Here is a 27,842-nt window from a genome sequence, read left to right on the forward strand (position 1 = left end):
TGAGCATGCTTACCGGGAAGGTCGCTTAGGGGCTTCCCTTGTTTCAGGATATAACTTAGATTCTGACAAAAGTGGCTTGATTCGTACTCGTGATTGATTGGCTGCCTTTACTTTTTTTACGCTTCGAGTCAAGCGCCCCGCAGAAGCTCAAACATTCATCTATTTTTAGTTAAGGTAATGCTCCCTCGGAACGCCCAGGCTTTAACGTGAAAGTCGGCAAAACAACAATCTTCGACAACCTTAAAACCTCTTCTTTTACTCAACATCTCGATAACTTCCCCGAAAGCCACAGGGCGGCAACCAACCCTCGCGGGTGCGCGGCATCAATAATGGATCCCCTCAATGTTATTTCGTCAATCACTGGCATTATTACCGCAGCGGTGCAAGTCTCCAATCTCCTTGGCCAGATTAAGGATGCGCCAACACTGGTCTCGGCGGTGGTGACGGAGGTGGACCATATCCAGCTTATTTTTCGTGCATTGCAAACTTTCCTTGACAGAGCGACTAAAGTGCCAGGGGGGCGTGCTGCGCTGATTCAGCTTGATGATATCGTTGTGATTTTGACACAGACAGTGCTTGTATTTTCCGAGCTAGAGTCGCTGGTCAGCCCGCTCTCGAAACAAGTCAAAACGTCTTACTTAGCACGCCTAACGTGGACGAAGGTACAACTTGGTGTCGAGCGCCTTGTAAACCAATTGCAGAGACACAAGACGTCGTTGACGCTCCTCCTGCAGATAATTCAGTGGTAAGCCCATAGCCTCTCAGGCCTCTAGGTTCTTTAGTGAAGCTTAATTTTGGCTTTTCCTAGCGATTCGGACCTTCAGGCGGGAGAGGCTGCCGGTAACCTGCGGCGGCACATCGAGCAAGAAGTAGAGCTGGATTCGGAGCTATCCCGACGACTAGAAAACCTCCAACTACCGCCAGATGTTATTGAACTTGAACACCTGGGCGATCGAAATATGGAGTCTGCTAAGAGCTGCCAGAGATTGAGAGAGTCAGATTCCAGACCTGCAAGAATAATCAATATGGCGTCGCCCATCCAAGAAGCCATAAGCAATAATCTTGAATGCGACAATTTAGAGCCTTCACACAAAGCCTTGACTGTGGAAGAATCCTTTGATCTAGTTTTAGCCTCTACCAGAGTCTATAGCAGAGTGGACGATCGAGAGGTAGACGCTGTCTCATCAGTATCGACTACTAGATCCCGGGCCTGGTCCATCTCTTCCGGGTTGAGCCTTACCGAGATATCCGTCATTTCAGTCATCAAACTGCCCTTATATGAGCCTGAATTGATCCGATTTCGCCGACTAGCATCGCCATTGCCTCCTTCCAACTCCAGCAGCGCCGGCATACCAGATACTCTAAGGAGATTGCGCAAGGAGTTGGCAGACTTTGACCGTGATCCACCTAGCTCGTGTTCTGCTAGTCCGATTGGAGACGATATGGTACATGCAAAATACTCACTGGTTTTTGCGGGAAGCAGCTAATTCGATCTTAGTACCATTGGTCGGGAACGATTATGGGTCCGGTAAGATCACCATCTGTCTTAGCTAGCATTTCTGACCACTCTCTAGTCCGATACACCATACGTCGGAGGGGTATTCTTTCTGGCTATTCACTTTCCTACCGAATATCCCTTCAAACCTGTTAGGGTCAATTTCACTACCCGAGTTTACCACCCCAATATTAATATAAACGGGTCGATTTCGTTAAACATTTTAGCAGACCAATGGACTCCTGCGTATACGACTTCAAAAGGTGATGGCTGGAGCCTATTTATATGGCAGGAGAGTACTAAAATTAGCAGTTTTGCTTTCGATATGCTGGCTTTTGGAGAATCCAAATTTCGACGAGCCTCTGGTGCCAGAAATAGCCCACGTCTATAAGACTGATCCAGCACGTTATGAAGCAACGGCGCGTGAGTGGACGAGAAAGTACGCCATATAAAACGGTAATAGAGCAAGGAACAAAGTAGAGGCTGTTGTGTTCAAGGCCAATCGTTTAAGATAATGACGTTTTTGTTTTAGGGAGACATTGTTGGCAAGTCTATCATTCTTGAAGTTTATTTTAGTGCGACGTCTAGGGCGCTCGCGCCTAGTATTACTGTCAAGGCGTAGGCGGTTGTAGGTTGAGATAAGGTAGTGGTTGGGATTTGAGAAGGTGTTCAAGAGAAGTGATATAGGAGAAGAGTTGGATTTTGGTGAGAGCTATTACGTAGCTTTAAATTAAAAAATTATGAATTTTATGCTTGTAGATAAGCAATAGTAGGTAATTGTGAGCTTTAGGGTCTAGAATTAGCGCTCCATCGCTGAAACTAGGCTTTCAAGCGCAGAGTTTTGGTGCTTAGATGGTTGGTACAAAGAAACAACTAGTGCCAAGAGACTATTGGTACTATTAAATCACTGGTGCAAATAATTTGTTGGCACCAAAAAAACACTGGTACTATCAAATCACTAGTACAAACAATTTGTTGGTACCAAAAACCAAGCACACCTCGCTTAATGTGGATATTAAGCGGTGGTCATCGCCATTAGAATAATGCTCCCTCAAGTCAAGGCATTCACAAGATGACCTAAGAGGATCGAAGATGATCCGTTTGATGAGACGGTACCCATCAGCATTGTGAGGCTAAAGGTAGTATTATTAGCCGGAGTAGTTTGGGTTTTAGTATAAAATTTCACTTTACTCTAAATTCTAGTAGGCCGCATTCGTAAATGCTATCCTATATACTGACAGTTGGCCAGGCTATAAGTTGGGCGGTAGATGTGTGCCATGTTGACGTGATCAACCTTTTAGTCTCGTTCAACTGGGCGGACAGGATAATCGAGGAGGCTGTTGGTAAAGCCATTGCAAATGGCGTCTTAGTCTTCGCTCCAACTTCAATCCGGCTCCAGCCGAATACAACGAGAATTTTAGTGTTCTTGGCGAAGGAGTTGAATCGTTGTGGCCCGTCGATCATAACCACGGATCCACGATGCGCCTTTCGGGGACGTCCGTAGCAACACCCATTGCTGCCGGCATTTCTGCTTTAGTGCTTGAATTTGCGAGACAGGCTTCCTCGGGCCGCTATCCTGGGCTAATGGAACTCGTGGCAAGTCCACGGGGCATGCGACTGCTCTTTAGATACATGAGCTCGAGCAGAGACAATTTCGCCTACGTGGTCCCATGGAAACTGCTCAGTATCAAATCACCACCTGGAGCAAATGAAGCAAGAATTTCTAGCATATTGCAAGAGGACCTGGACTTCAATGATACGAATCGGGAGGACATTCAGATTTCCTCAAACCTGGAACGTGACCGAACTTTGCCTCCACAATTGGACAGACCGCTAGGCTTTGTTGAGACGACCGATCCTGCAAGGTAAATCGCAGAAGACTGGTCGGTAATATCAGTTATATCCTCTTCATCACCCACCACCTGCAAACCGAGGGAACCGTCCAACGTAAATGTAGTCTTTCCGCCAGGGGTCTTACGCGTACCAACCATCGTAGTGGTAAGGTTGTGTTGAACTAAGAGAATCAAAGTAATAAAAGGATTCAAAGTGAATTCTAAAAGAAACAGTGATCAAGAAAGTGGTATGTGGGGAATAAGAGCCTATGCAGTAGAGAGAGAGACAACGAAAAAGCAATATATGAAACAGTGAGCAAAGACAAGAAGGTAATCCCTGCCCACTTCTAACCCAGTCTTCTCACCAGTGGCGTTTCGTATTCGGTCCGCAGGATGCTTAATAGAAGTTTCGATAATACAATCTGTAATCTGTCATAGCCATGTAGGCAGGCATCGGCCCTTCTCGACGCAGGTCAGCCCAAATCAAGGCACGTAGCGCATATTATCGTCTCCACTTCGAAAAGGAGCTCCACGTAATTCATCCGCGGTGAAGCTAGGCAGTAACTAGCGACGTCGTCGGGAGGCATTTCTTCGATTAGCCAGGTCGCAACTCACGGAAGGAATGCTAAAGTCAAAGCCTCTGCTATCGTAATCACCGAGGGGTATTGCCGTAAGGGTTATAATAGTGCGACAGCAAGGAGAGGAAGCTGAGCTGAGTTTATGCTTGTATCTTAACTAATCTAATTAACTTAAAAGGAATAATCGCTGTTATAGACACTTAAGAGCATCGACTCTAGAGTAAGAGATCGAGGGTTTTAGCTTTAAACCAACTGTATTATTAAGGTTTTTAGCTACGGCAAGGCCGATGGAGGATTCTAGGTAAGTCTAGGCAAGAGGGGTAGGGAGCGTATGGCAAGACACCAAGCGGCCGAGCGAGGGAAGGGTTAAGAAAAAATTAAAGAGGAGGATAAATAAGCAATAAGGGAGCGCAACTTTTATAAACGTCAAAAGCGGCGGCTGGCTTGTGTATACACCTTGCCTAATACGGCGGGCGATAAACCCCGGGGGGGGGGGGGGGGGGGGCGGCGGCGGGGGTAAACACCACAACTAAGATTACTTTATTATAATAATTACTTTATTATAATAATTACTTTATTATAATAATTACTTTATTATAATAATTACTTTATTATAATAATTACTTTATTATAATAATTACTTTATTATAATAATTACTTTATTATAATTAAATAATCTTTAAATATATTAATTTATATATATAATTTTATATATATATATATTATTATTTCTTTTTAGTTTTTAGAAATTAATTAATTTTTACTTTCGAATTTTATATTTTATTTTATATTTCTATTATAATAATAAACTAATATAATAAAAAGACTCATATAACAGAAAATATTATTATTATATAATTTAAAGAAATATTTAATTAGTTATTAAAGGCTTAAAAATAGAAAAATTTAAAATTAAAATCTTCTTTTATTATTTTTTACTTTTTTCTTTTCTTTAAGAAATATAAAATAAAAAATATTTAATTAAGTAATTACTAAAAGCTTAAAAGAAGATTTTCAAAATCTTTCTTTAAAATTAAATAATTATTTCTATTTTATTATATTCTTTTTTTATTTAAGAAAAAGGAAATTAGAAAATCTTTTACTAAAATTAAAAACTATTTATTATTTTATTTCTAAAAGTACTAAAAAAATGTATTTTCCTATATACTTTTATATTTAAAGAAATTTAAAAGCACTAAAACTTCCTTAAAACTATAATATATTTCTTTAATAAAAGAAAATCTGGCTTTTATTATTTATATTTATATTTACTAATATAACTTCTAGTATTCTAATTATAATCTAATTAATAAAGTATATAATTAGATATATAATAACATATATAATATTAGAGAACTAGAAGCTAAAATAAGGCCAAAATGAAATTTAATCTAATTATATTAGTACTATAATTATTTAGATAACTACTTATTAAATTAAATAAAATATTTAAACCCTCGAGTTTTTAGTACTTTTTGCTTTACTCTCTTATAAATTATATTAATTATAAATAAAATAATTAAAAAGCAAGCTTTATTAATAATAAGTACTTTAAATTTAATAAAAAAATTCTAATTAGAAAAAATGTTTAGAATTCTTTAGAATTAAAAATTTCTTTATATAATAAGCTTATTTTCTATAAAAGATTTACTAGTATCTAAATTATATATTAAATTTAATAAGAGTATTTTTAAGAAAATGTTTTATTTAAAAAGTTAGAATATATTTAAAAAAAAACAAATTAAAATAAATAAATAAATAAAATAAAAAAGACAATAATTAAGTTATTAAAGAGATTTCTTAGTTTATTATTATAGAAAAAGAGTAATTAGTTAGTTCTTAACTTAATTTAGTGTCTTTATTATAGTATTATTAATAAATTATAGGGCTATTTAATTACTAATAAATAAAAGCAAAAAGAAAAATAGAAAAGTTAAGAAACTGTCTTTTTATATAACTAATTAAAAATTAATTAAATTAATCAAGATTAATTAATTAAATTAAATTAAATTAAAAGAAACTGAATTATATTAATTATAATCTAATTATATTAATTAATTAATTTAATTAATTAATTTAATTAATATAATTAATTAATTTAATTAATATAATTAATTTAACTAATATAATTAATTCTTTAATATACTGCCCTTACTTAAACTATACTAAAATATAATTAGGTCAGATTAGTTATTGCTACTTTTTCACTTAAATTCTTATATACTTTATCTTACCTTCCCATAATAAAACTTGAATTAGTTCTTACTTCTTTAATAATATTCCTTTAAACTTTAAATTATAACTATTATATTAAAAATTACTCGAAAGGAGCTTATTCCGGCCAAAAGATTAAGGCTTTAGATTCTCTATTATAAAGGCTATATACTCCTTCAGATTTCAACCAAAACTAAGGTATCCCGTACTACCATTACTTTATTTATCTAATAGTAGTCCCTTGCGAATAATAATATATTTAAATCCAAGCCAAGAAGTAGTACTCTATAGAAACTCGACTTTAGAGCTACTCGGAAGCTTATACGAGATATAGTTAAGAAGCCAAGAACTAGTCTAAAATCGCTTGGAATACTTTCTAAATCCGGTAAGTATCTCTATTATTATATAATTATAATTCTTCTCAAATTCTTTGGAAAAGCAAAGTATAGACTATATAAGAAGCCCTTCTTGATCCCCTTGTATAAGCAAAAGCGTCGGTTCCATTATCGGGAAGAAAAAGCTATAAAACGGAATAATCGGAGGGTATATTAGAGTAATAAGATGACTTTTGAAATTGGAGAAGATTTGAGAGGTTTCTAGGTAACCAGAGAGGCTGGAAAGGAAGAGGAGTATACGGATAAGAATTTACGACCTATATTCAAGAGCAGAAGGACTAGTATGGGTATATAGAGTTGTTTTTATAGAGACGAGATAGGGCCGTTATATATACTACCGGAAGGAGAGAATATAATAGTAAAGCAGTATAAGTAGGTACTTTAATACCTATTTATTCTATTCTATAATAGTATAAGAGAGAAATATAGTAATAAGGTTATAATATAAGAGGATAATACTCTATAGCATACTGCTAAAATCATTATTAAGTATTTGGAGAATAAGAGAATTAAGCAGATAAAATAGCTACTATAATCGCCTAATCTCAATCCAATTAAAAATCTATAGAAGTATATTAAGGATCTAATTGCTATATAAAGGTATATGGTCAAAAATATAAAGGAGATAAGACAGGTATTGCAAATAGTATAGTACCAGATTAATGGAAACTTTCTCTTAAAACTCTGTAATTCTATACCAAGAAGGTGGGCAGCTTGCCTTAAAAATGAGGAAGGAGCAACTAAATACTAAATAGCTTTAATTTGAACCTATTTGGGCTACTTAATTTTAAAAATTGGGTGAAATATATTTGAGGCGAATCACGTAACGAAGACTTATCTGACCTGATTGTACTTATAAACACACAAACAAAATCAATGGACATTAGGAAAGCTAGACGTATAGACTATATAACTCTCGTTACGTTTCATCCGCTCCCGTCTCGAAATTTCTCCTCGGAGGCCTCACCAATAACATGAATCCCTCTTGTCCACAATCTAACCATGTATTATCTATCATGTGTTAAAAGGTTTATCGCTCCTCATAATGTGGTTCTGGAGAACAAGTGTCGAACATCCTACCGCCATAGCGATCGAGATAATAGGCATATTAATACGAGCAAAATCCAGACGCTTAACTGGGATTTCTTTCTTTTCAAGGATATCTCGCCAGAGGAGACCGGCAAGTGAGGCGCTGAACGCAGCACTAAAGGCACGGTAGTTGACACCAAGCGCCATAGCATATATTGTTCCCCAGAGGGTCCGGTCTGAAATTGGAAGGCTGTTTTCAACATGGATCTGTTTCCACGTTTGAATAACACGGCACAGAAGAATAGTAGTACCGATGTTTGTGCCTGCAAACTAGTGAGAGAAACAGCACGTTAGTTACCGATATATGATTTTCGACAGAATGTTTCTAAAAGCTTACATTACATAGAATTACAGATACGAAAGCAATCCCTGTAATAGCACCAACGGTTCCTGTCGTGTTCACCCACTAGCAGGTTGTATTAGCATGATTGTCCCAGCCAACCCGCTTCTAAGGTGTATTGGAACAGGAATTGTCCAATAAACTTGGATGATTCTGAACAAGGGGAAAAGAGATTCGTGAATCCACATACATAATCCCATCCATAGGCAAATACTGCAACCCAGCCTTGTGCCACCAAGCCTTGCACCAGAACGAACATCGAGAAAGCGAAAGGCAAGAGCTTGTATGGTAAAAGAGAAAGCACTGCTGTAACTGGGGAACGTAGCTCTCAACCGCCACTGTGCAAATTTGGCGCGCGATATAAATCGCACAAGGATGGGCTTTCTTGAATCATTTTCCCGCAGGATATCAGCCGAGATTCGTATAGACTCAGATCCTTCCTCCTCGTCCTTTTTGCCTACAACCGTCCTCGTTATTTGTTGAGCCTCGCTAGAGTCTGGGCGAGCTGATCCTTGTGCCTCGTTTTCAGTGGTCGCTCGTTGCCCGTTCTGCAGACGTTCATCTTTTAGAGGCAGAATCAAGAATGAAGATTGAACTCCCGCTCGCTCCCGCCTGACTCTAGCCTTTTTCTTTTCCAGCGCCTCTTTAGCAATTTTCCGGTTATCCTCCCTGTTCAACCATCCCGACCCAAGATCCCAGCAGAACATCATGAATGCAGCAGGCAGCGTGATGTAAAACACGGGCGTTTCTTTGCCCCCTTTCTTCTGGTCACTAGCATTGACCACCAACAGGGTGATAAGGGTGGCGGACATAACAAAAGCCCCAAACATAGCGCTCTTCCTGTTGATAAAAGGATTTAAGACCTCGTCTGCTTCTGGATCGTCCTCTCCTTCGGCAAGCTCCCTGCTATCAGGAATGTTAGGGTCTACCGGCTTCTTGTCCGTTTGCTCTTTAAGGAGCCAGGCCCCCTCGGTCTTGCGCGGGATATGCTTCTCTTTTTTGAAAATTACAAATAATAAGAATGGGAAAAGAACGATAAATGTAATAAAGACAGGGACAACCATATTTGCAGTGTACGTGATGAATTTGATCCCAAATGCACCCGCGAGTACGAGAATAGTCGGATTCGAGGAGACAAGAATTGCCGAAGCAATATTTGCTACAGCAAATTGAGTATGAATCCATGCTCGTGGGTGTGTAATATTATTTGACACTCGAGTCAAATAGGCGAGAAACGCGGTTCCGGAAAGAATAATAGGATCGTTTCCGATGAAGCTGCCTAGAACAAAGAAGAAGATATAAAGTAATAAGAAGAGCAGTCTCCCCTTCTTGCCTCCTTTTTTAAGTACCTTCAATGCGAGCAACCGAATCAGGCCGGAACAGTCGATCGATATGGCGATATATGCTAGTGTAAGGAAGAAAATCATGATGTTATAAGGCAGGATATCGTTTGCTCCGAGTGTGCCGTCGTGAACTTCTCTCTTGCCAATTGCGCGGATAGCGAGAAGGAATAGATCCGCGATCAAGGGTGCCGTGACAAGGTTCACTGGGAATCCTTTATTACTCCGAGAACGCTCGTCCGGCATGATCTCCAAGCCTCTTAGGGTATTATGGATAGGATCGGAAATACATCGATGGATTGGGATGTGAAATGGGAACAGGACAATTGTATCTGTACGGAAAAGGAAAAGTTAATAATATGATCTCTAGACGACTTAGTCAGATATCTCGCTGTTTCGGACTTACTGGTGCCAGCGAACACAACAAGTGTAATGATTGAACGCCAGCTTCTGATCTGGCTGGTGTCTGTACTAAATTGTTCCATTTTGCTCGCGCGGAGTCTTGATGCCAGCGAGCACCACGAGCCGGTGCCTTGGCGTTGGAATACGCGAGAGAGGGTCGCTTTCGGACACGACTCTTTGGTGCAGGCAGAGAGAGAAAGATGGTCAGGACGGCTTCTGGCGGTATGGGATCAGATTTGCAAGGTGTCGATGAAGTTCCGAGCAACAAAATCCACGTATTTGCGAATATGATTTCCAGCAAAAGGAGGACTTGGGTTGGAGCGAGTATCGGTTCCGTAGCAATGCAGAAACAGAAAGGCTCGGAATCAGGGTGGACTATCAGCCTCCATTGTTCACAGCCTCAAGCCATGCCTAGGCAACGGGCTTTAGGTTGCGCCACAAGAGTTCAGTTGTGCGCTGAGACAGCACGACGGAGCACCATAAACGCCGCAGCGGTAAAAATGAGGTCCAGATTGGACGCCAAAAATTGCGTGCGGATCGCGCACAATCAAAAGGTATAGAATCGTAGTGTGAAGCTGTTCGGGGACAAAGCATCCTTCGTCAGAGGCTAATAAAGATTTGCCAATTGAGGTCTTGCGCCTGGTGGCAAGTCGTTAGTAGACGGACTATGTTGGCTGTACCTTCTGCGTAATATTGTATGAAGGAAGGGAAGAGAGGTCATGGTCACTGTTTAAGCGACGATCGGTGAGCCGATTAAGGAGCGGGAAACTCCCACTCGGGGCTTGGGCATATTTTGCCTGAATGTTTCACCTGATCGGCGACGCATCCAGCAATGCGCAAGCTCTGGGTAGAAGAACACACGGCACATCCCTTTGTGGGCGTGGTGTGGCGCATTCATTACAGGATCATACCATGTCAATCGCCCTCTGAAGTGTCGTGAGGCTCTGAGCGTTCAAAGAATCCTTCACTGAGGTAGTCATGGCAGGGCTGACTGGACTGCGGTCCGCAGGGTTACGAATATGGGCGTAAATACTTTCTTTTTCGCAGCCTCACCTTTCAGGCTGGCGTCTGGGCAATAGATAAACCTTTACTTGCCAACGTGTTTAGCCTTAGCCTCCCGAGCTTTTGTATCCTTTTGACACTCTCAACGATGGCAAGACTGCCGTCAGCCGTGGTGCTCGAAACCCTATCCAGGCGCAACAATCCACAGACAGCAACCAATACCACAAGCCAAGTCTTGCAAGTCATCTGCGAATTCCCGCTCTCTGGCCAATACGGCGTGGGTTGTCGGGTTTTGTAAGCATGTCCTTCATCTACTTGATCTATCCACTTGTCCTCCACCATATTGGTGCAGATCAATTGGAAACGTGGAACTAATCTCTGTCTTGTTTTGAACGTTAGATATTATATTCTCGTCGCTGTCTGTTTGGTTAAGAATAAATCCGAACTTCTCAAACAAGTCTGTTTAGCTACAGCGTTGATTTTCCCTGCCGTGGCCGCGATCCATGCGGTCGTCCTCGCGGCTCTTCACAACGATGGTAGGAGCTTTGGTCCGTCATGTTCCGGGTGATTGACGAGAAAATCTAGGTTTCGTCGATATGGATATCTTTGGAGCATTTCAATTATGCTCAATAGGAATCTTGGTTGGTCCCGTTACAGTCAAACGGTCTGGGTAGGCCTAAGTCCCCCGAACTAGGAAACAAGGCTTGTACCCTCATATTTTGCAACTGGTGAATTGCTTAAGCAACATACTAAGGTTGAATGATACGCAAGATACTGTCTTGAATCTATTATTTTGGTTCACTCATGCCAATACTAATATTCTCTTCCTCTATAGAACTTACTGGAAGGCCTCAGGACGGAAATTGCTCTTGCCATGGACCATCCTTATCCTTGCCGGTGAGTAGTAGCCTGAGTGAGCTGTTGAATAACCGACTCACATTCTCCAATCAAAGGATTATTGAGTTTGACAGTCGAGTTCTGTCGGACCAAACCACACCCTTGCCCATATGACGATTCCGGCCAACCCACCTCCACCGAGGCGCGGGTGTTCAACTACACTTATCCCCCTACTTGTAACCTCACCTGTTCAGTTTTCGCTGGCCCGTTCTCTCGTATTCGACAAGGATCAGCAAATAATGTTTTCGTTGTCCCCGCACCAGAAAGGATCACTTTTGGCATGGGCACCCTGTTCGCCGCCGGATGTTGTATCCCACCGGTGCTTTATCTAATGTCCATTTGGATCAAAATTCTCAAGCATAACTGGCTGGAGGACTGGGCCATTCGAGAAGACGATAAGCAGGGCGCAGGTGGAAGTACAAAAGCTATCCCACGAAATAGAAAGGAACTGGTCCGGAAGATCCTGGACAATCAGGAATCCCTCGTGATTGGCGCTTTCGTAGTCTGTATTCTTGTCCTGGGCGAGCTGAACTTCTCCAGTGCCCAGGTTAATTGGCAGAGTGAGCCCATGTCGGCTGTTGGTAGGCAATGCTCTCCATTGACATGAGCTAGATAGCTAACAGTTTTCGTTCTTCTTGCAGGCCAATGGGCAGCAGTTGTTGGTCCTGCCTTCGCTGTCTCAGGGGCTTGGTACGTGAAGAAACAAGGGGGATACATGCCTTCAGTGATCAGGGTAATGCTTGATAGGTGCCGGCTTGCAGTATTATCCCAAGGAGTTGCGGCTGGAAATACGAATGATGAGGCCCGAGGCTTGCCACATAGAAGAACTTCGAGAGAAGCCAAAGTCCGTCCGCCGCCGCAGGCAGTTCCTACCCCCGGAGAAAGGGTCTCGGGCGAGTCTCTACATCAAGTACGTACGCCGAATCGAACCACGACTAGCCGAGGCCTCTTTGTGCACGAAATGGAGTGGAGGGATGAACACGGAAATAGGTTCATTAAGATTCCATACGAGGAATATTTCCATAGGAACTATGACAAACACAAAGACAGATACGAGCGAAGCCGCGGTGCAGATAGGAGCGTCACACCGGTTCGAGGACAACATTTAAGGGCAGGCAGCTTGACTAGTGTAAATGTAGGTGAGGGAGTTACTCGTAAAGAGCCTAGCACCGCCTCTGTGGAACAATCATCTCGAAGACCAACATTACCCAATGAAGGTACATCTTCGGAACAGTTACAAACAGCGCAACAAGGGCCTCTTAGGCTCAAGGTACCGTCTTAAACCCGAAGGGCGTTTGCTTCCAATTGAGTATTTGGATAGATATATGGAACTTAGAGTGGTCCAGAAAGATGTCAATGGATATGTATTGGGGGGAACTTGTGGCCACCGCGTGCGTGAAGCATTTGGTCCTCCGAGCTGTCGACAAAAAGCGAGTCACTCCCAGCAATGAAAACGGACATGTTGGTCCCGCAGGAGACGCCGAAAGGCACGCTGCTTCCGAAGCCAGTCAAGAGTTTGGTTTAACACCCGGGAATGCAAGAGGCCGACTTCTCCACTTGTTCTCGCTCGAAATGGCCATGAATACGAGTGAAGGAATAGTGCAGAAGGCCATACCAACGGCCGCTTGTCCAAATCAATAACAGCAAGGAAATTCAATTGTAAAGCGTGAAACCCCAACAATTCCAGTTTCCATGAGGCGATCCTGCTGTGCACGAAGACGTGAGGAGGAAAAATGCGGTGAGGGGGCTTCAAGCGAATTCGCAACGACACAACATCACTTCCGCAACTTAACGCAAGTCATCTGCATTCTGTATATGTTTACTCACTACGCCATATCTTTTATTGGAGACGAAGTGGAACAACGAAAGGAAAAGAGAAAAATCGAGGAGGGAATTGTATTTTCATTGGTTGTATTGTGATTGGCAAGAGTAAAAAGGACGTAAGGTTTACATTCCTGCACGTTCGGGCCCTTTTGATCAGGCTGCTGAGGTCTCGAACGAGCTTACGTGATTCCACGTGTGCTTCATTACGTACAAAAGCATGATCCGAAATCTCACCTCAGAGCTTCACGTGACGTATCACCTGATCTGGTCGCCGGTTAAACTTTCCAGCTGCGCCACAATTAGCTCGAGAGAGCAGAGGAGAGGGCCATGATATCCAGATGCGAGCTGGAGAACAATCAAGGCATCAGCACCAGCATCAACACCTGCCTTCCTCCTCTTCGCCCCAACGCTGCTGGGACACCGAGTCGCAAACACTATCGCGCAGTCGCAACTCTCTCAAAATGGCACATATCGGCGGCCTAGGCGCATTCTTTATTATTGTTGTGTTCCTGCTCATTGCCGGCCTCGCGGCTTGGGTCATCTACACTCACCTTCGAGCTCGGAGACTCGGCCTCCCTCAACCAACCCTCTCCTCCTACAATCCCTTCCAACGCTCCGAACGATACGGCGCGCCAGGTCCAGCACCAGGAGGAATTGTCGGATGGGTCAATGATAAGGTTCGCGCGTTCAGGAATCGCAACAACCGATCGGCGGGAGGAGCTTACGAAGAGCCATTGAGCAGCAATGTGCGCGGAAGAGCAAGCAATAGAGGATTTGGACATCTGGATCCCGATGAGGCGTGGGATGCGAGAGTAGGGACGGAGGCAGACGCATATGGCCCGGGAGGATATGACGAGGAGCAAGAGCTTGGTTTACATCGGCCCGGCGGACTTGCACCAACCCCTGGGATGGCGCCACCAGGATACGGAGAGGGAGCTCGAGGAAGAAGTCTGAGTCGAGAGCCGGAACCATACATCGGGGGAAGTCAAGCCGGTCTAGACAGGAGATATGATGAGGAGATGGGCAAGGGAAAGGCACCAGCGACCTTGAACCCATTCGATGATTCCGCAGAGCCAAGCAACGTCAGCCTCAGAGGAATTAGCCCGCGGCCGATAGACACTTCGCATGCGAATACAACCCAGGGCCACAAGTCACAGGATAGTGCAGACAGTCCTACGGAGAGAAGGTCAATGTTCAGAGAGAATATGTAGTTGTTGGTCTCACAGATTTGGCGTTGGCGTTGGCGTTGGCGGTGGGCGGTGGGGTATTTTCACGATTTTACGATATGTTCAAGCTTTGAAAAGCAATGGCTTTCTCTGAATTTCAATCATATCTAGTTTTCTGCGAACCTGTGAGTGTCTGATGATCCGATGGATCCTGTCCATTTCGAGACGCTTCTCCTGCCATGCACGTGTTGATAAGATCTGGAAGATCGTGAAAGTCTTCTTTTAACCCCACCATCCCGCCATCCCACCATCTCTCCCTTCACTCCCCGACTTCTCCCCACCACAACTCATTTCGCACAACATGGCCGAAATCAACCTGCAAGAGATCCATGACCTCCTCATCTCCGTCGCCCACGAGGCCGGGCGCATGATGATGGCTGCAACACCTTCGTACCTCTCCTCTGGTACGAAGAAAAATTGTATGTCCAACCCTAGCCCTTCCCCCAGACAGCACAGCTAATTCTCCTAGCGGCCGACCTCGTCACCGAAACCGACCAAGCAGTCGAAAAGTTGGTCTCTACTCGCCTGCTCTCTGCCTATCCAACCTTCAAATTCATTGGGGAAGAAACCTACTACCAGGGCCAAAAGCTCACCGAAGAACCCACCTTCATCGTCGACCCCATCGACGGCACAACGAACTTCGTGCATACGTACCCTGCCTTTTGCATATCTCTTGGTCTTGCAGTCAACAAGTCTGCTGCTGTTGGAGTCATATACAATCCGTTCCTAGACGAATTATATACGGGAATCAAGGGCAAGGGGTCGTTTGTTACACGCAATGGAACGAAGTTGCGTCTGCCTCTGAAACAAGAGCCAGAGCCGTTGAAAGATCTTAGTACATGCCTAGTTGGCACAGAGTGGGGTTCTGACCGCTCTGGGAACAACTTCGCAGTGAAGACGAAGGTGTTCTCCAAACTCGCAGCAAGCAAGGATGACGGCGGGGCGATGGTGCACAGCATCCGCTCGGGGGGTTCTGCGGCGTTGAATCTTGTACTTGTGGCAGCAGGGCAGCAAGATGTTTTCTGGGAGGGTGGGTGCTGGGCTTGGGATGTATGTGCTGGGTGGTGTATTCTTGTTGAGGCGGGGGGCATAATGGTGGATGGGAACCCGGGGGATTGGCAACCGACGATGGAGGGGAGGACGTATTTGGCTGTTAGGGGGGCGCCCAGTGGGCAGAGGGATATTGTGGAGGAGATGTGGAAAGTAATTGGGGATGGGAAGATGATCTACGAGAGTTGAAGTGGTTAAAGGAGTTGCCGGATTTGTCTTTCTTTGAACATTCCACATTTCCGTAACATGAGCTACTAGAGCCTCGCTGAGCTAGAATAGAACCCCCTAGATATAGAAAGATTGCATTTCAACGGAGTCTTTTTACGACGTTCTCGGAGTCCAGAGCTCAGTTTCTAACAGCCCTGACACAGTTCTTAACATAAATCGCCCAAGCACACGAACGAAAACTGCTTTAAGAACCAGCCAATTTGGTAGCGCTGTTCCTCGAGAACTCGTCTGCTAACGTTGATTTTCTTCCCCTGGTCGTAAAGGTTTCTGAGACTTTCTCCTTGTAGCATTTTACTAGTTCAAGGTTCTTGCTACTTCTCTTGATTAGACACTGTGTCTAGAAAACAAAAGAACCGGCAGACAACCTTTTGCCCAGGAAAGTGATAAGCCTGATCATGGTGCATCACATCAAGATTCCCACTGCAGTGTGAGAGCTCAAACCTTGCTCTCACCAGCACACCATGAAGCATTACATGCCACTTCACATAATGTTGATCGAGCTTCCCAAGTTTCTTCTTCTTCACGAATACCATCTACGGCGTACATATGCTTATATACATCGTCGTAAGCAACCTCTTGCTTTCAAATGAGGGTCTCTCCCTTGGCCATGACTTTAGCCACGTTTCTCTCGATGCGTCAGATCGCCGAGTGTATTGATTGCACTGGAATAAATTTTCTTGCCATGCCCCAAGCCTTGATTGCAGAAAGAATTATTTTCGATCCATGGCCCAACGTGGCAAGTGGCTATGAGGATGTTATTTCACGTTAGAAAATTTCCGTGCATCCCTGGCTTCCACTGATGGTTTTTCGTTTCTTCTTCATTAGCCCATCTCCTGCAAACGAGGATAAATTCTGTTGACCGGTTCGACGAAGTGGAGACCAAGGCAACCCTGTGGCAATTTGTTTATTTGCAAAATATCAGACTTCACAATAAAGGGACCTTCAATCTCGATGGCCTCCATCTTAGACCCGGACTCGTGCCCCTACCCAATGTATAGATCTGGTGGATGTTAGAATACCCCTTCATCCAGTTCCAGTGGGACCATGCGAGAAAGAAAAGAAGAAAAAAAAGAAGAAGGCAAAAGAACAGCAGGGGAAGAGAATTAGTAACCCCTTCGTAGGACAGGAGCACTTCTCAAGAATTGCCAGTTGAAATGGCCTCAAGATACGATAGTTAGAGTTCTTCTCTCCGGGCAACCGTTGACTTCCTTTCTTCCCAGTTGAAATCATGCATGCATGTGCTCTAGAGCTAAGAAGAAATAATAAACTCTTTGGCCTCTCATTTCGGGGGGCGCTCGTGGTGGACAAAAAGGCGGCACTGATTTTTTAATGTCCCAAGTCGAAGTTATACATCTCAATCCCCCGTCCCTCGACTCGTAGTATATTCGAATTCTACTTAACCGAGTCTCTTTAAAAATTCTCCAAATTCTGAATTCCTTCTCCGGGAAAGGTCAAATAAGTGGCCAATTTTGACCTGGGGCATTGAAAGTCAGTGTTGATTTTTCTGACTACCACGTGAGAGGCGAATTGGGGCAAAGGGGGCAGTTCGGCTAACCTTCAAACCCCGTTCGATCCCCTCTGAATAGGCGAGGATAGCTTCTTCAGACTTTAAGACGCAAGAGTGAGAAATATGTCGCTCGTTCGTCTTTTAATGTTTTTCCCAATCAAATCGCTTTTCGTTCGTCGCATTTGTAGGCGGGTTAAATTTTAATTCTTCCCCCGCCACTCCACACCCACATTCGGTGAACTAAAATCTCACGGCTGACATGATACGACGGAGGTCAACTTCTTTCCTTACTACCATAGCAGCGAGTTCGACATGTTCTCGGGACCTCAGACCAAATAATGCGCCTCGAGGCTCCTCGAGGATCGGCCCCTCGGCGATCCAAAGATGGAGGTAGCAAAGGCTTCCAATAACCCGAAACAAATGAGCTCGAGAAGACATTTGCCAAAGACAAGAACTGGATGTGGGACTTGCAAGTAAGACTCCTTTTCACCTTCTGCAATCGAGCTTGGCCGTATAATTTTATTGACACCCGTAAAGGAATCGAAGAGTGAAATGTGGGGAAGAAAAGCCTAATTGTCGTCGGTGTGTCACGTTTGGCTCCATTTGCGACGGTTATGGGCATCTCTATCGACAAGCTCAAGCAGCGCAGGGAAAACGCAAAGTTATTCGCCCACTGCAACCCAAGGATTCTTCACAGCTTATCAAAAACCCCTTTGCAACACTGTTTCAACACGAAAAGGAGTCTTGGTATTTTGCATACTTTTGCTCAAAGACTTCATATGAGATATTCCCAGATTTCGGTTCCGGGACCCTGAGGCGGATGCTGTTGCAGGCATCACAAGATGAAGTTTGTATCCGGCACGCTATTGTTGCGTTGGGGGCTCTAGATGTGACGAACGAGCACATGCCAGCCATCCCTAATTCAAACGAGAGTCATTCTCGACACCAGCTAGATGCCTTGGAACAATACACTATTGCACTGCAACACATGAAAGTAAGCGCCCCTAATACCAAGCATGAGAATGCAACTGACTCTGTTCAGAAAGCAGCTTTAAGTGAGAGGCAAGATTTCAGAACAGCGATCCTGGGCTGCCTTGCAACTGTCTGCTTTGAGGCTTGGAATGGAAATCACACCCTTGCAGTACAGCAAATACAAGTTGGACTGAAAATAATTCACGGCCATGTAAGAGAGATCCTAGCAACAAGAGCCAGAATTCTCGGCCAGCCATCTTTGGGAAACGACAAGGTCATGGAGGCGGATTTACTTCGAGCATTCGTAGGATTGGATGTCCATGCGCCGTGCGACCCATCCAGGGCAGCTATAGGACCTTTTATATTTGACGAGGAGAAGAAGCAGTATTTACCCCACCCGACAAACGTATTCGAATTAGAAGGGAAAAACACTTTATCTCTGATGCCAGAATACTTTGCCTGCATTGAAGACGCGCAATTTTACGGCCAGGCGTTGAAAGTGCAGACCAAGCGCTTCCTCGCGACACATAGAGCGCGTCCAAGTGATTCTTGGAACGAGTTTGGCATTAATGAATGGTGGGGACAGTGGGACAAACTGTCAAGATTCACCATCGTCGAGCACTCGAGAATTTGCGATGCCATTTTCCACTGGAATCTCGCCTTCCAACCGTTATGGAAGAAGCTCAAATCCTCGAGCTGCTCCACTCGCCTCCCTGCTGTAAAGCTGAACTTACAGACCAGGTCCTTGAGTATCGCTCTCTTGGTATCAGGAATCGACCACGAAGCGGGATTCGATACCTATACCAAGGACTTCCTCAAGATAACAAATTTTGCGGAAGATGTACTAGAAAACACTAAACCAACTAGACACAACTTCATCCTCGAGTCCAGTATTGTGAACCCGCTTCTCCTCACGGCCCATAAATGTCGCGATATGGCAATTCGAAGGAGGGCAATCGCTTTGTTGTTCAAATATCCAATGAGAGAAGTTGTCTGGGACGGGCTGTTCTGTGGCAAGGTGGGACAATGGGTGATGGGCCTCGAAGAGACTTATCTCGAAGATGGACGCGTTCCTGGCTGGGCCCGAATACGAGGAATTACAGCCCTGAGAGATGGAAGTGGCAAAGTGACATTGAGTTGTGCCCAAAGGACATCGGCAACATCGGAGGAAGTTGTGACAAGAAGATATGTGATATATGAATGCGAATCCCTGAGTATGTTAACCTTGGGGGGGGGGGTTGCTGGCCCTGCTGACTTCGAACAGGCTTCCGGAAGGGTTTTAAACGTTGAACAGCATTCTGTCGAAAGAGGCGCGCGGATATGCAGGAAAGGGAAATATTCTCCATGACTTTATCGAAGGAACGTTCGAGTCGATAAGGTTATAGTAGGACAGAATAGCAAAGATGTAATAGGGGAATGAAGGCAGAGAAGAAGGCAAGCTCGAAAGGAAGAGAAGAAAGGCTTCGGATACGGCTAGTAAGATAGCGTTTTCTTCCATACAGTAAGAAAGTCAAGAAGTGGTTTGATTGTTGAAGACCTCACTGCAGTAGAAATCTTGGACCGTGTAGCCTCCCAGATCTGGCCTACGAAGGTACCGAAATGCCCGACGCAGACCTCATACCTCCAACCTCAACCCCCAACCCCCAGCCCCCTTTCTTTCCCTACGCACACTGAAGTATCACATGCTGTGAGAACACCCCCCTCCCTATTCCAGCGCCCAGCAGGTTGCTGCAGTTGCTGCATGTCGTGCGTTGTGCAGCTCTGGCGCCGCGGCGGTGCGGGAATTCTTGTCGCAAAATCCCTCCTGGTGCTGGAACAGCCGGGCGCAGCGTCATGAACAACCCCACTACCCTTACCCACTGCACTCCACTCCACTCCACTCCACTCCACTCCACTCCTCCCACTCCTCCCTACCTCGTACAAGGAAGGCAACGGCCTGACTCACCACCCCCCTTACTCTCGAGCAATGGCATCTCCATCTTCCACCCTATTTGCCCTTCCGAATGGCTTCCGTTCCATCCTGCTCCGAGGACAAGTATGAGTACCCCTCCAGCGACAGCGACAGCGACAGCGACACGGAGAGCAGCACGACGAACTACGGGCGCGTCGATGATGAGCCCGTACACCTCTCCTATCGCAATGGCGTGCTGGCCTGGGAAGCTTCCGAGCTGAGGGATGACAATATCATCGTCGCGACAGAGGTGGATGGGAGCATTGGCCATACAATCTTCAGCCTGGCTCCAGACGCTGCAGACAGCCCTTTCGAGCTCCGAACGACACGCGCAACCCTCCTCCCGCAAGACTTCCTCGACAAACACCTCTTCAAGACTCTGCCTTCGTATCTACAGACAGATCATATCCATGTGCTTATTTCCACCTTGTCAGGAACAGGGCTCGCACCAGCATTCTTCGACGATGTTTTACATCCTCTCCTTCGAGCAATCGGGCTGGCAGATTCGGCATACACTGTGACAAGGACAAAGAGCGCGGAATCGGTAAAAGACTTTGCGAGATCTACGCTACTGGTTGCTGCGAACGGAGGGCAGGAGCAGACTGTGCTGATGTTGAGTGGTGATGGGGGAATGGTGGACACAATCAACGGTCTGATGGAAAGTGGAGACAGATCAAGGTATGTCTCAAAGTCTCTCACAGATCAAGACTGATAGCTTTCAGTTCCTACGTCAAGCCGATCCTCTCCCAGCTTCCTCTTGGCACAGGAAATGCCCTCTTCCATTCATTGCATAACCCTTCCTCGATCTCTCCGATATACATACAAGGTCTCCGAACCCTCCTCCACGGAGCACCGAGACCACTTCCAATATTTCACGCCAACTTCTCCCCTGGAGCGCGGCTTCTGACCAACGAAGGGCAGACTGCAAGCCCTCTGACGAACAGGTCACTCTATGGTGCTGTCGTTGCAAGTTATGGGCTACATGCTACTCTCGTAGCTGATTCGGATACCACGGAATATCGAAAGCATGGGGACAAACGATTTGGACTTGTGGCGAAGGACCTGCTATTCCCTGGGGACGGCAGCAAGCCACATGCATACAAGGCGGAAGTTCTGTTGGATGGGAAGCCACTTGATAGAAAGGAACATGGATATGTCCTGGCCAGTTTGGTTTCTAATCTGGAGAAGACTTTCACAATTTCGCCGGCGAGTAAGCCGATGGATGGAAAGCTACGGGTGGTATACTTTGGGGCATTGGATGGGCAGGAAGCTATGGAAGTCATGAAGGCGGCATATGCTGGGGGAAAGCATACCGAAATGACAGCAGTTGGATATGAAACTGTCGATGTACTGAGGATCGACTTCGATGAGGAAGGAGAGAGTTGGAAATGGAGGAGGTGCTGCGTTGATGGGTTGATTGTCGGTGTGGAGGAGGGCGGCTGGATGAAGGTTGGACTGGTGGGAAAGGGGAATGAGGCTGTGGAAGTGGTGAGTGATGTTTGACGAAGTTCATGGAGCTAATTATTTGCATATTTGGATGTAGAGCTTTGGTTTACTCCAATGCTCTGGCTCCCTAATTAGAAATCATGCGCGATTTTAAGAATCCATCGGATTCCTGGTTCTGATCTTCCACCGGCGGATGGATGTTCCCAGTGCCTCTAAGATGATGAGGACCACTACCGCATTCTTTCTCAAGATCCTCTGCCAGACGTTACTGAGGCCCACAGCTAGCTAGCGGACAAATCCGAGAAGCGAAAAGTGATTTTCTGATTTTCTGATTTTCGCACTGGCGCCCCGCACACCCCCCCCCCTCCTCCCCAAGGCAGAATTCCTAATTAGGGGTATAGCACCCACACGTGACTTTCGGCTTAGATAACGCAATAATAGTAAGGCTGCTTGCTTGTCTAATTAATGAAGTGAGAGCCCATACTACCGTATGAAATCGTACCAAAATTAGGCCGGGTAGTATAATATAAAATTGAGTATTTATTACAAATTACTATAGTCAGGTGACTATAGGCTATAAGCCCTTCTAGAATAATACTATTAATAGGGTCTAATGACTTCCTTAATATTTCCGAGATTAGAAATGAGAAAATTAAACTATTAAAATAACTAAGAAGCCGGCTAATTACTTTTTTTTAGTAATTAATTAATAAAATCATATAGGAATAATATTACTTGAGTTTTTTAGTATTTATATTACTAAAAAGTATATTATAATAGTAAAGCATATCCTAAACTTAATTTCTATTAAAATAACTTAGTAGATTTTATTAAAATAATACTATGATTTTTAATAAATCTATTACTATATTACAAAGCTATTACTAAATAGGCTTATATAAATATTAATTAAGAAGAAATTACAAATAGATTAAAAGATTTATATGAAATCTTAGTTAATTCATATATAATCTAATAGTAACTATAAGAATAAAATATCTAAATATATATTTAAATAGTAGATATATCTTTCCTTTATATATAGATTATAATCCTATATTATCTGGGAGATATAAATAAGGAAATACTTGAGGATCTTGAGAATTATAGTTATATAGCTTTAATTACTAGAATTATTTATATATATAAAAAGCTTAGTCTTATTTACTATATAACTATAATAGATAAGCAAGCAGTAAATAAGTAACTATTTATAATACTATAGAGTAAGCTAAATAATAGGCGGGTTATAGATTATAAATAATAGTATTTATATATATATTTCTATTAATAAGATTTACTAGTAACCCGGTTAGTCTTTTTATACTTTATTATTTTGCCCTAGCTTAAAAGGTTAGAGTCTTATTTACTAATATATTTTATTATTTATAAAGAAAGCTTATATATAATATTATAATTCCTGGATCCCGAAGTAATTATATTATAAATATAATAGATATAGTTTAAGAAAAGAGAATATATTATACCTGGGCCGGACTAGATTTAGTTAATTAATAAATATAATAAGCTATTATTATTTGGGATTAAGATATATACTTATATTAATACTTATTTATATAATATTATCTGAATATATATTAAAATCTCTAATTAGATTACTTATTTAGTTATATAGTAATATTTTTAGATTTGTATTTAAATAGGCTATTACCCTTATTTCTTTAGGGCTAATTAAGGCTCTAAACTTCTTCTTATTATTAAAGTATACTTTATATTCTTGCAAATAGCTAATTTATTAGTTATATATATAGAGAACTACTTTATTTCTGGGAAAAACACCGAGAATTAGTAGGTTAAATCCTAGTAATAGAAGCTTTAGAAAAGCTAGCTATACTAGTAATATATAAGTAATTTCGTTTCTTTATATTTGTCTTTTATTCTTTTTATTATTAGAAGAAAGTATTAGGTACTAATAATTATATTACTTTTTATTAAGGCTATTAGATCTAGTATTATAATACTAGATTATATAACTAATTCCGATTAATATATATAAAACTACTTTTAGGAACTGGCTTATACCGGGAATTATAATTACTAATACTTATAGAACCGGATTATTTTACTAGTACTTTATATATAGCAGATCTAAAATAAGATATATAGGTTTATAGACTTGTAAAATATTTATAGAATTAGAAAAGATAGATCTAGGCCTAATATAGTAGCCGGCAAGCTATTTAGACTATATATAAGGCCTTTAGGCGAGATATAATACTAGGGTTATCTTATAGATATAAAGCTTTATAATATAATTCTTAATAATTATTTAGTTTAGAATAAGTAATATAATCTTATATAGCTTTATATAAATAGTTTACTTATATACTAATATAGATATTAATGAGTTTTTACTAAGAGAAATATTAGAATAGTATTATTAGAAGCTTATATCTTATAATATAAATATAGCTAATATTTATATAGGAGATATTAATAGAAATAATAACTAATTATATATTTAAGCTTATTACTAGCTCTAATATATAGTTCGGATATATATAGCCTTAGGGTAGCTACTAATATTAGAAGAGTCCGAGAAGCTAACTAGTAGATATAATATTATTATTATATGGAATAGGATTTTTAAGTAAATTATCCTAATAAATATAGAATATATAAATAATATATAGGCTAGAAGAATACTTATATAGTTCCTAATAATCTAGAACTTTATTTAGAAATAGCCCTTTATTAGTAATATTTCTAATAATATAGTGTAATTAAATAAGCTAGTTATGAAATAACTAGGTATATTAAAATAAGTATTATTTAATATTAAATATATTATTTTTGAAATTTCTTTCTTATTTTTAAAAGTAGTACTAATAGAATTATTAAGTTTATTTATTATATAAATATTCTATATTCTTAAATTCTTATTTCTTAAAATAGTATTACTATTTCTTAAAACCTGCTTTAATATTATATATTTTATAGCTAAATACTAGTATAGTAATATTTAATATTACGAGTTTTATTAATTTACTAATAATAAATATAATATAAAAGCTGCTATTTTATTTATCTAGAGTAGTAATACTAGTAGACTTAAATCTTATAGCTCTGAAATTCCGTTTATATCTGTTTTCCTTTTTATATCTGGGATATTTTAGATTTTTAGTTTTTCTTAGTATTCTTATTTTATATTTTTTTTTCTAGAAATATCTATTATATCTATTCCTTTAATTATTATTATTATATAGCCGCTAGGTACTAGTTCTGCTTTATTTTAGGCTTTTCTTATTCTAATAGCTTTATAATTACTTTCTTTTATATTTTCTTTTACTATAAGTTATATTACTTAATCTAACTATTTTTCTAGTAATACTTATACTATTATATAAGCTTAATGGGCTATAAATGCAAGAGTTATTTAGGCTATTATCTAGGCTATAGCCTTTTATACTAGTAATAGGCTACCTGGAGCTTTTTAAGGTCTTATAAATTAAAATATAGCTAGATCTAGTTTTATGAAATTATAGATTATAGTTTTATAGCTAGTTCTCTATAAATAGGCATTTAATAATATAAAGAATTAAAGAGCTAAATAAAGAATTATTTAATTTTCTAAAGAAGTTAGTAGTAAGTTTTCTTTTATTTCTTTTATTAGATTCTTTATATGAATTTTAATAGATATTTTTTAATAAGTGGCTTTTAATTTAAAATAAATAATTGAGTTTTTTTTATTCTTTTTAATATAGTTTCTTAGTAACTATTTCCTTATTTCTTTCTTTATATTAGTAAACTTACCCGCTATTATTAATCTATTAATAATATAAATAAACTAGTATTCTATACTAGTTCTAATAGTAAAAGAGCCCAGGAACTTATAGTTTTACTAGGTTTTATTTAAACTATCTTTAATCTTTCTTACTATAGTATATATTTGGGTCCTAAAAATATCTAGATAATTTTTCTTATTTTATATTAGAATAAGACTTTATATAAAGATATCTGTCTTAAAATTACTTATAAAAAGCTAAAAAATATTTAGAAAGAGATTTTATATAAAGATCTTTATCTTGAAATTATTTATAAAGAGCTAGAAAATACTTAGAAGATATAGTAACTTGAGGAGATTAAATAATAAACTAAGAAGGCCCAGAGAGCCCAGGAAAGTATTACCTACTAGTATAGGTATGAGATTTTAAGAGTAAGAAGAGATCTAATAAACTAGTAAATAAATAAAAATATATATATAATTCTTTTTTTTAATTCTGGCTCTTATTCTTTATTTTTTCTATAGATTCTTTTTTATTTTTAGGTTTAATTAACTTATATATACTAGGATTCTTTTTTACTTACTAATTTCTAAAAGCCATAAGATAATATGAAAAGTACTACTAAAAGTATTACTAAAGCTAATCCTAATAATAATAATAATAATAATAGTAGTAGGCTATTAGATTTTTCTTTAATTTTATTATTCTTTTCTCTAGTAAAGAGAACTATAATTAATCTTATAAACTATATAAATATTACTTTATAGTAATAGGTATATTAGAGATATAAATATACTATTTCTTTTTTTTATTAGATATAGAGAATTAATAGATATAATATCTTTAGCTTTATAAATAAAACCCAAGATATTCGGGCTATTACTAGTATTTTACTTATTACTCCGGATAAAAGTCTAACTATTATTATTAAATTTCCTAAACTAATTAATCTTATTTCTCCTAAGCGAACCTATTATATAAGGTCTAATAAATTATATATAAATATTTACTAAGGTTAAGATAATTAAGAAAAAATAGGCCTAATATCTAATATACTTTTTCTTATATTTTATAATTAGCTTAGTATTATTTTGGGTTTTATTTTCTTATAAATATATATATACTTGGAATTTATAATTAATACTTTAAAGTAATATTCTTTAATTAGTTCTTATATAATTTAAAAGTCAGGCTACTAAATTTAATACTTTTATAATACTTAAATTTACTTAAGTTTATAAAGTCTTATAATTATTAGAGCCTTTATAATTCTTTATCTTTTAAGTTTAATACCTAAATAGTATTATATATTTTGCTTTTAGTATAAAAAAAACTTCTAAAAGTCTAGAATTATAAAGGGATTTTTATATTAAGGATATATTAAGGATATATTATATTATAATAATAAAATTATAGGTATTTATATATAAATATATAATATATTAGACTAGCTATACTAAAAACCATATTATATTTATATATAAAGTTACTAATTACTTTATATTAATACCGGACTTATATAATTATATAATTTTATATAATTAGCTAGCTATAAAAAAGCCCTAAAGCCCGAAACTTATAAAGAATCTTAAGAGCTTTAGGGCTTTTGGATTATTACTAGTACCTGGTATTTTTTAGGAAAAAAGTATAATATATTCTATAATAAATAACTTATTATAAATTACTTAATTTTTAAGTTAAGTAGGAAATCTAAAGGCCGGACTTGTAATTCAAGTCTTATTAAGGTTATTAAAGTTTTTACTAGCTAGTATTATAGATTTAATAAAAATATTACGGGAATTCTATAGGTTTTATTCTAATTTATCTAGAAAATATATATAATATATTTCCTTATTTATTCTAATATTTATATATAATTCCTAAGAACTAAACTATTACTTAAGGGAGAAGTAAGAAGGCTAAACTAATACTTTTAAAAACTAAGGCCTTAATAAGTCTATTTAGAAAAGCTTACTAATTTTTCTAAAAATAACTCAAGAAAAGTTTGAATTTATTATATATTATAACTTATATAACTAGGGATAGGAACTACTTTAATAGGCTAGAAAGAGTTTTTTATATGGCTTATTTATATAACTAGGAATAGGGACTTGAATTTATTATATAAAATTATTTATATATAGAGATTTCTATTATAAACTTCTTATTTGGATTAATTAGTTAAATTTATTTTTAATACTAAGTCTTTATTAAGGTAACTTCCTATTCCTAAAGGCTTTAGATAAAGTAGCTAATAAGTTTCTTAGCTATTAGTTAAGACTTATTAGCTAGAAAATCTATAAGTAAT

General features: G+C 39.8%; 10 protein-coding genes across 10 annotated transcripts; 9 read left to right on the forward strand and 1 right to left on the reverse strand.

Annotated features, from left to right (window-relative positions):
* The first annotated feature begins 195 nt into the window (after positions 1 to 195).
* On the forward strand, positions 196 to 854 carry K444DRAFT_130222 (uncharacterized protein). The gene has a single exon (XM_024870447.1). The coding sequence runs from the start codon at positions 330 to 332 to the stop codon at positions 747 to 749; it is 420 nt and encodes a 139-aa protein (XP_024730716.1). The 5' UTR covers positions 196 to 329; the 3' UTR covers positions 750 to 854.
* On the forward strand, positions 492 to 2,201 carry K444DRAFT_598116 (uncharacterized protein). Its single transcript, XM_024878520.1, has 5 exons — positions 492 to 745; positions 809 to 1,445; positions 1,499 to 1,528; positions 1,575 to 1,758; positions 1,793 to 2,201. Exons 2-5 carry the CDS (start codon positions 960 to 962, stop codon positions 1,945 to 1,947), a joined length of 855 nt encoding a protein of 284 aa, XP_024730717.1. The 5' UTR covers positions 492 to 745; positions 809 to 959; the 3' UTR covers positions 1,948 to 2,201.
* A 773-nt stretch (positions 2,202 to 2,974) lies between these two features.
* K444DRAFT_699340 (uncharacterized protein) lies at positions 2,975 to 3,409 on the forward strand (the record flags this gene model as incomplete). The annotated part of the gene is made up of 1 exon (XM_024887984.1): positions 2,975 to 3,409. The coding sequence occupies one exon, from the start codon at positions 2,975 to 2,977 to the stop codon at positions 3,362 to 3,364; it is 390 nt and encodes a 129-aa protein (XP_024730718.1). The 3' UTR covers positions 3,365 to 3,409.
* Positions 3,410 to 7,528: 4,119 nt separating this feature from the next.
* K444DRAFT_646302 (uncharacterized protein) lies at positions 7,529 to 9,768 on the reverse strand (the record flags this gene model as incomplete). The annotated part of the gene is made up of 5 exons (XM_024885186.1): positions 7,529 to 7,873; positions 7,941 to 8,009; positions 8,134 to 8,268; positions 8,315 to 9,615; positions 9,690 to 9,768. 5 exons carry the CDS (start codon positions 9,766 to 9,768, stop codon positions 7,529 to 7,531), a joined length of 1,929 nt encoding a protein of 642 aa, XP_024730719.1.
* Positions 9,769 to 10,835: 1,067 nt separating this feature from the next.
* Positions 10,836 to 12,191, forward strand: K444DRAFT_540195 (uncharacterized protein; the record flags this gene model as incomplete). Its single annotated transcript, XM_024875689.1, has 5 exons — positions 10,836 to 10,981; positions 11,087 to 11,223; positions 11,273 to 11,357; positions 11,523 to 11,584; positions 11,641 to 12,191. 5 exons carry the CDS (start codon positions 10,836 to 10,838, stop codon positions 12,189 to 12,191), a joined length of 981 nt encoding a protein of 326 aa, XP_024730720.1.
* A 26-nt stretch (positions 12,192 to 12,217) lies between these two features.
* K444DRAFT_130235 (uncharacterized protein) lies at positions 12,218 to 13,071 on the forward strand. Its single transcript, XM_024870448.1, has one exon. The coding sequence runs from the start codon at positions 12,300 to 12,302 to the stop codon at positions 12,864 to 12,866; it is 567 nt and encodes a 188-aa protein (XP_024730721.1). The 5' UTR covers positions 12,218 to 12,299; the 3' UTR covers positions 12,867 to 13,071.
* A 798-nt stretch (positions 13,072 to 13,869) lies between these two features.
* K444DRAFT_540618 (uncharacterized protein) lies at positions 13,870 to 14,619 on the forward strand (the record flags this gene model as incomplete). The annotated part of the gene is made up of 1 exon (XM_024875726.1): positions 13,870 to 14,619. The coding sequence occupies one exon, from the start codon at positions 13,870 to 13,872 to the stop codon at positions 14,617 to 14,619; it is 750 nt and encodes a 249-aa protein (XP_024730722.1).
* Positions 14,620 to 14,935: 316 nt separating this feature from the next.
* K444DRAFT_540754 (myo-inositol-1-monophosphatase) lies at positions 14,936 to 15,873 on the forward strand (the record flags this gene model as incomplete). Its single annotated transcript, XM_024875737.1, has 2 exons — positions 14,936 to 15,053; positions 15,104 to 15,873. 2 exons carry the CDS (start codon positions 14,936 to 14,938, stop codon positions 15,871 to 15,873), a joined length of 888 nt encoding a protein of 295 aa, XP_024730723.1.
* Positions 15,874 to 17,803: 1,930 nt separating this feature from the next.
* Positions 17,804 to 19,681, forward strand: K444DRAFT_634638 (uncharacterized protein; the record flags this gene model as incomplete). Its single annotated transcript, XM_024883768.1, has 4 exons — positions 17,804 to 17,892; positions 17,957 to 18,413; positions 18,462 to 19,605; positions 19,656 to 19,681. The coding sequence occupies 4 exons, from the start codon at positions 17,804 to 17,806 to the stop codon at positions 19,679 to 19,681; spliced, it is 1,716 nt and encodes a 571-aa protein (XP_024730724.1).
* Positions 19,682 to 20,255: 574 nt separating this feature from the next.
* K444DRAFT_618305 (uncharacterized protein) lies at positions 20,256 to 22,118 on the forward strand. Its single transcript, XM_024881288.1, has 2 exons — positions 20,256 to 21,020; positions 21,065 to 22,118. The coding sequence occupies exons 1-2, from the start codon at positions 20,395 to 20,397 to the stop codon at positions 21,843 to 21,845; spliced, it is 1,407 nt and encodes a 468-aa protein (XP_024730725.1). The 5' UTR covers positions 20,256 to 20,394; the 3' UTR covers positions 21,846 to 22,118.
* Positions 22,119 to 27,842: the final 5,724 nt, after the last annotated feature.

This window comes from Hyaloscypha bicolor, assembly GCF_002865645.1.
Source record: "Hyaloscypha bicolor E unplaced genomic scaffold K444scaffold_136, whole genome shotgun sequence".
In the NCBI taxonomy this organism is placed as follows: Eukaryota; Fungi; Ascomycota; class Leotiomycetes; order Helotiales; family Hyaloscyphaceae; genus Hyaloscypha; species Hyaloscypha bicolor.

Excerpts from the sequence above, each read along its gene's own strand:
- K444DRAFT_130222 (XM_024870447.1), top strand. The coding sequence starts at position 330 with ATGGATCCCCTCAATGTTATTTCGTCAATCACTGGCATTATTACCGCA.
- K444DRAFT_598116 (XM_024878520.1), top strand. The coding sequence starts at position 960 with ATGGAGTCTGCTAAGAGCTGCCAGAGATTGAGAGAGTCAGATTCCAGA. Across the intron at positions 1,446-1,498 it reads GTCCGATTGGAGACGATATG|TACCATTGGTCGGGAACGAT; the intron begins GTACATGCAAAA and ends ATTCGATCTTAG. Across the intron at positions 1,529-1,574 it reads CGGGAACGATTATGGGTCCG|TCCGATACACCATACGTCGG; the intron begins GTAAGATCACCA and ends ACCACTCTCTAG.
- K444DRAFT_130235 (XM_024870448.1), top strand. The coding sequence starts at position 12,300 with ATGCCTTCAGTGATCAGGGTAATGCTTGATAGGTGCCGGCTTGCAGTA.
- K444DRAFT_618305 (XM_024881288.1), top strand. The coding sequence starts at position 20,395 with ATGGCTTCCGTTCCATCCTGCTCCGAGGACAAGTATGAGTACCCCTCC. Across the intron at positions 21,021-21,064 it reads GAAAGTGGAGACAGATCAAG|TTCCTACGTCAAGCCGATCC; the intron begins GTATGTCTCAAA and ends GATAGCTTTCAG.